Here is a 6,651-nt window from a genome sequence, read left to right as displayed (position 1 = left end):
GTCTTGTGTAAGGGATTGTCACCTACAAGTAGGACAGTGATATATTTTCGCTATTGGCAATCCTTGGCACATGTGTTGTGTGCCTAAAGAAAGAATAATAATAATAATAATTGCTCATCTTGTACAGTAGTATATAGAATGCTCTTTCATAATGCCCACAACATTTATCTGAAGCTATACAGACCGGACCAGAACCATGCAATAACTGTAGTACATTAATTATATCACACACATACTAAACAATAATTGTATTATTAAAAAGGTTTATTGTTATTGTTATATTGTTTGTTCTTTGTAAGACGTGGTTTAGCACAGCAGGAAAGGTTTGGTTTCCCAACCTCAAGGTTAGGGTTTCAATTCCTTGCTGTGCATTTCACTTGTGTCCTTGGTCACTTTATCTGCATGGCTTCTCTCCACCCAGGAGTAAAAGAGGGTACCTGATACGAATAAATACCAAAATCTGCTGATGTAGCTGCTGCAACGTTATGGAAGTCACCAAGAAAGTTTGCGTGTTCCATAGGTGTTTAATCCAATGAACGGGGTGATGATAATGTGAATTGCATAGAGGGCTTAACAATATGTGCTATGTAAGTCTACCATTATTATTAATATTATTATTATTTTGTTTTTGTTTTTATTTTTTGCCTATCTGCCTCACTAGGTTTATTGGTTATAATATACAAATTTTATATAAAACTTTTGTTTGCTAAGCGTAGTTTGAGTGGCAGTTGAGGACCTGGTCCAAAAGTGTGGAAAAGGTGTTCCCTTCATATTGTGGGAATCCAAGAGAATTTTCCATCTGGAAGCTTTGCTGTTTTAACCATTTTAATTTCATATCCAAATGATATCACATTTGTGATTTTTTTTTTGCCAACCCTTGGATCTACTACTCAAGGGAATTAAGTCCACACTGTCAAATAACTGTTGTATGCCCATATATAGTCATGATGTGCCTATATATGGTTATAGGAGTATTTCGGTGTGAATCACACCAAGAAGGATAATCCACTAAGTCCGAAGACTTATTTCCAGTGGGATCCTTCTGGTGGTGAATTGGACAGTACACCAGGAGACAATTCGCTACTCTTTTCTGAAGAGTGTACTGCGTTATTTAACGTGTGCATGGGCAATATTGCACACGGGACCAACGGCTAAAAAAGTCTCATCTGAAAGACAGCGCGCTATCATAACTTGTATTTCAGCCCTCCAGCTGAAACACAAAAGCAGCAATGGGAACTGAACCGGAGCCCAAAGAGATCTCCATGGTTCAGCGCACACGCAGTGGCTGCCACCAGATTAGCCGACTGATGACTGCTGTGATGTCATCATGACTATATTTAGGCATGTCACATTTTTTGTTAAATAAATGTTGATAGTCTGAATAGGGCTTCACAAAAAAATTATTTTAAAAAACCTAATTATAAATTTGCAGTAGCATAACCATGTAAATATAAAGTTTCTCTTACCATCTGTCCACTCATGTGAGACTGGGTCAAAACATCCATATAGCTGTCCCATGGTAATGGCTTTGGGGTTGATGATCTCATAAATAACCTTAAACTCATTCATGAGTCCTGCAGTATGGAGGTCCCCGAGTGAGTCGGCAAGCACTTTGTACGCTGATGTCTTGCCTCCCATTGGATCACCAACAATCATGAAGCCATGACGAACCAACATCATTTCATAAATCTATGGGAAAAAAATAAACAAAATAGAAATGTGAAAAAATAATAAAAGAAATAAATGAAAAAAAAAATCAATAAAGTAACAAAAATGACTAAACAAATGAATAAATAGAAGAATGAAGTAATAAATTAATTATTACTACATTAATATTCTTTTTAGGTTTGTATAGTGAGTACTGTAAGGTAGATGGTTCAACTAGAGTAGCACTGTTTTATTTTTAAAGTGTATGTTCAAATAAATTAGTATTATAATTAGAATGAAATATAATATTTGCCTACCTGGATAATCTTCTCAATAAACCAAGGAACTGCTTGTAGCTTCCTCTTGGCGATGTTATCGTTAAGAGCCTCTAGAAGGACCACGTAATCCGGTGTTGGCAGGACCACACCCGGAAACAGATCACTGATGATGCCTTCAAACAGAGGAACATCCTAAAAAGAGATGAGGAAAAATAATATTAAGCTCTGTCCAGATTATAGAATATGTACGCCCATATATAGCCATGATGTGCCTATATATGGTTGTGATGTGATGTCATCATGACCATATTTAGGCATGTCACATGTTTTTGTCAAATGAAATTTGAAATTCTGAACAGGCCTTTAAATGCTCGTTTGTCTTATGATAGATGATGTTTTTATCAGTATAATGAACATTTATATGGTTTAGAAGAGAGGGCGATGTTAGATAGGTAATCTCTCTGTGAAGTGCTAAACAAAAACTTACTATGTAATATATTATAGCTACTAGCTTTCAATTAAAAATAAAAAAAATATTTTTCTCACCAAATTAAACATAATAAATAGCACTATTCCTCATATTTGCTTTACATAGACCCTTAAAATTAGCTGGTTAGTTTAAAAGTTTTTGTAAAAAAAGTTCTGCAAAACCAGTTAATGCTGACTAGTTTCAATCTTCTGGAGTCGTTAATTTTTCAAAGGACTACATTGTACTTTTATATTATTAATGTTTTGACATAAATTAATTAAAAAACAATATTTCCGAAGGCAACCCCATACATTTGCAATATAACTCTTAAAAATTTCACAAACCTGGGAAAGAAACTTAGGTAAATTGACATCTTTGATGGCCCTCAATAGAAGGATACTCTCCCCTTCATCTGGAAGAGCCAGCTTCAAGTTTCCAGCTGCGGTCAGCACAGACTTCACCGCACGCATCCCATAATCGTAGTGATGCTGCGAGGACAGTTGCTCTGAGCATAGCCTGTATGTGGCGACGATCTTGCCAGCAAGACTACGTGCATCGACGAATCCCATACTGTACAGCACAATCTCACCGATCATGGCGTAGTCAGGTACCATCATGGCAACGGTTCGGAAAAGGACCTGTAAAATTTATTTAAAAAAACAATAGTTATGTAAGCAGTCAATGAAAAATAATATGTGAGTGTACATCCATTTTGTCCCCAGTCAGTTTTGGTTTATTGAATAAGGATGTCACATTAGCCTCGGTAAATTCCAACAATTTTCATACTTAGAAAATGAATAGCTAGAACATCCATAATAATAACAAATTTAAGTACATTTTTTCTTTGCACATTCAACATTTATAGTACTTTATTTTAGTATTTTAACACAGTTTATCTCTATGATTTACATGTTTTTATATTTCTGAATTGCTTTCTATAAAAGATAGAATAATCATATTGTTGAAAGTTAAATGGAAATTTATATTCTTCATTACTACATTTTGTATATTTTACAATTTAAAAAAAATTATGCAATTTTATAATCCTATATTGTCCTGTACATCCTAATACTTATTGTTGAGATACAAAGAAATCAAATCATAATAAAGAAATAAAATATAAAAGGTACTAAACAGATATCTACCTAATGAAATATACAGTAGACACTATTTTACATTTACTGATACTGAATAAGATCAATCAATCAATCAATCAATCAATCAAGCAATACCATATATAGCTTACTTACCTTTAGATTATCAGGGAGATCAGATCTACCAGCATAGCCGGGATTCATAGTGATAAACATTGTGCATGTGGGGTTAAGGGTCAATTCTGTCCCTTCAAACATGAACTTCTTCTGGTTCTGCTGGATAGCATTCTGGATACTCTGAATCTGCTGAGCGACGACAGACAGCACCTCTAGCTCGATTCGGTTGAACTCATCGAAGCACGCCCAGGCACCAGCTTGTGCCAGACCCTTGAAGAATTTACCCATGGCCTTGTAATCTAAGCCATCTGAACAGTTGAAGACTACACATTGCTTAGCGACAGCCTTGGCAAGATCTTTGCTGGTCTCTGTCTTACCGGTGCCAGCTGGACCTTCTGGTGCACCTCCAAGATTCAGCTTCAAGGCACCCATCAAAGTTCTGGGAAGAGAACAAAAGATATGTTATGCCTTCAATTCCCTGAATCTCTTTAAGAAAGTGCATCGAAATTGATGGTTGCTAAGCTCATGTTAAGATGATGTCATTGATGATGATTCACTGTGCTGGTATCAATTATGTTGATGTTGATGATGATGATTTTGTACGATGTTGATGTCAATGTCAAGATGCCAATGTGAATGACGTCAACAGGGAGCTGTCAATGTGTAACGCCACGATGCTAGAACGGATTCACTCATGCGTGACTGTCCTACCATTCCCCACACAACATAGATTCAGGCAAATTGCATCCTGGAATTGACGTGACAAGAACTTACTTATATGTGACGTCATTACGTTCCACGTCTACCATCATCATGCAATCAAAACCTCCCTAATATCAACAAGGATGAAGACGACAAATATGCCAACAAAAGCGACTTTGGTGACATCATTGATAATGAAAATGATGTTGAGGATGAATATAAATGATGAGATTGATGTTGTTGATAATGATGATAAGTTTTTTTGTGATGATATATAAAGGATGGTAAAAATGCCGTTGATGATGATTAATGAATGGAGGACTATAACAAATATTACTAATAATAATCTACACTCCATTGACATGATAATCTATTTGAAGACACTTTACCTGTAACACCTATCAGTTAGAGGTGTAATAACCAGACGGCCACTGTTTCCAAGGTACTCATAGCCGTAGCGAATCTGTGTAGTGATCATCTGTACATCGACCTCTGTTCCAGTGAAGTAGTAGCGAAGCTGGCTAATCCAGTTGAAATCAGCTTCAGAAGACACATCAAGCTCTTCTAAGCGAGCAACTACATCTCTTGCTACTCAAAGTAACAATAATAGGATGTTGTGTAAAAATTGACATCATTTACAGCAACAAAATTTTAATGTATTTTATAATATATTTTTTAATATAATTGTTTTAAAATATTTTACATGGTAATTGATTATATAAATTTTATGTACATGTAATGATTTCTATTTTATTTTGTTGGATGGGAATTGGAGAGCCAAAGAGAAAGGGATTAATTTTGCTATTGGCAAACTGGTCCAACTCCTGAAAACATTTGTAATTTTTTTATTTTGTGTTTTTGTTTTTAGAGTATTGTATTTCATATCATAAGTGACAAAATAAAAGAAATGAAAATTTAACACACAATAATGTAGCAAACATGTTAGACCGGGAGCCCAGAAGATTTAATCATGTGAAAAGAGACAAAAGGTTTGATGGTCTGGTCATGATAGTAGGGCCAAGATACAATATTCAGTATTGCTGCCGGGGCACAACGTGTACAAGCGGGCTGGGGGGAAATTAAATAGGGGGTTAAATAATGCATTTAATCATGTGGAGAGAGACATGGACAAAAATAAGTGGATATTATTCCCAGGTAGATACTTGCAATAATGTCACAGGTGACAGCAACTTTTACCTGTACGTGACCTTAAACAGTGACATTAAAGGCCACGCCCAAATACATTTAATCATGTGAAGAGAGACACGGATGAATTTTTTTTTATTGGAACTACTATACATTGGGGGTAACAAAAATACCAATGACAGCAACTTTATCCTGTACATAAGCCCAGACAGCAGCCCCAAGGGACCCACGGGGTCATATATAGTAGCAACATGATAAAATCAAGCAAAGAGAGACATGAATGAAACCAACTAGGAATTACTACTTGTGCATTGTAGAATGCTGAAACACCGATGACAGCAATTTTTTCATGTACGTGACCCTAAACAGTGAGATTAAAGGCCACGCCCAAATGTACATTAATCATGTGAAGAGAGACACGGATGATTTTTTTTATTGGCACTATTATACATTGGAGGTAACATAAGTACCAATGACAGCAACTTTATCCTGTACATAAGCCCAGACAGCAGCCCTAGGTTCCCAAATGGACTTATTATTTATATTATGATATGGTCGAATCTAATAATGATTAGAGATGGTAGAATGCAACTGAAACACCAGATTATGACACAGACAGTGGTTCTGGAGATCAGCTTCAGAATAAAACAGGAATTTAGTGAAGGATGGGACCACTTACACTGGAACTGGAAAGAAAATCCATTTGACAGCAACTATTTACTACTTCAGCTATAGATTTCCGTTTGATAATAACATTTTGTTAAACACTGACTTCAGATGAAATACAACAATACCATAATACAAACTCAGTAACAAATATTTATTAGATCGGATTAAACTACAGAACATGAATTGTCTATACATGAGAAATGGTACAGCGTCAAGGTCTATTTCAATCATATTGTTGAAAATATGTAATCATAGGATTAGAACCTGGTAGCACTTTATTGACTAACATTATAAAATGTATTAACTTTTGACAGCAGTTTCTTCTGGGTTACAGATGTAACAGCATTATACTATAGTTAAGTCAATAAAGCGATACAAGTTTTGAATTTTACATTGCTTCTTCTACTATTACAACAAATGTGTCCACCATATGGATTATGGATTCATTGTAAATCAAGTATCTATATGATTTTTTATATATTGCATACACAATTGAACTGCGGTATTGTACACTGCGGTAACAATGTGT

At 35.4% G+C, this 6,651-nt stretch overlaps 1 protein-coding gene across 2 annotated transcripts in view; it reads right to left on the bottom strand.

The window, feature by feature from the left end:
- Nucleotides 1-6,651, bottom strand: part of LOC117111172 (dynein heavy chain 3, axonemal-like) — an 87,153-nt gene that overhangs the window by 53,457 nt on the left and 27,045 nt on the right. For both annotated transcript variants that reach the window (XM_033254047.1, XM_033254048.1), the window contains 5 exons: nucleotides 4,697-4,895; nucleotides 3,645-4,044; nucleotides 2,739-3,032; nucleotides 1,965-2,117; nucleotides 1,467-1,689 (listed from right to left, as the gene is read on the bottom strand). In XM_033254047.1, coding sequence (XP_033109938.1) covers nucleotides 1,467-1,689; nucleotides 1,965-2,117; nucleotides 2,739-3,032; nucleotides 3,645-4,044; nucleotides 4,697-4,895 — 1,269 coding nt within the window. The remainder of the gene's footprint in view (nucleotides 1-1,466; nucleotides 1,690-1,964; nucleotides 2,118-2,738; nucleotides 3,033-3,644; nucleotides 4,045-4,696; nucleotides 4,896-6,651) is intronic.

This window comes from Anneissia japonica, unplaced genomic scaffold (genome assembly GCF_011630105.1).
Source record: "Anneissia japonica isolate Jap-2015-1 unplaced genomic scaffold, ASM1163010v1 scaffold287980_len571666_cov165, whole genome shotgun sequence".
Taxonomy (NCBI): Eukaryota; Metazoa; Echinodermata; class Crinoidea; order Comatulida; family Comatulidae; genus Anneissia; species Anneissia japonica.
Note: the sequence above shows the minus strand (reverse complement) of the source record. Positions and strands in the feature narration are given on the sequence as shown.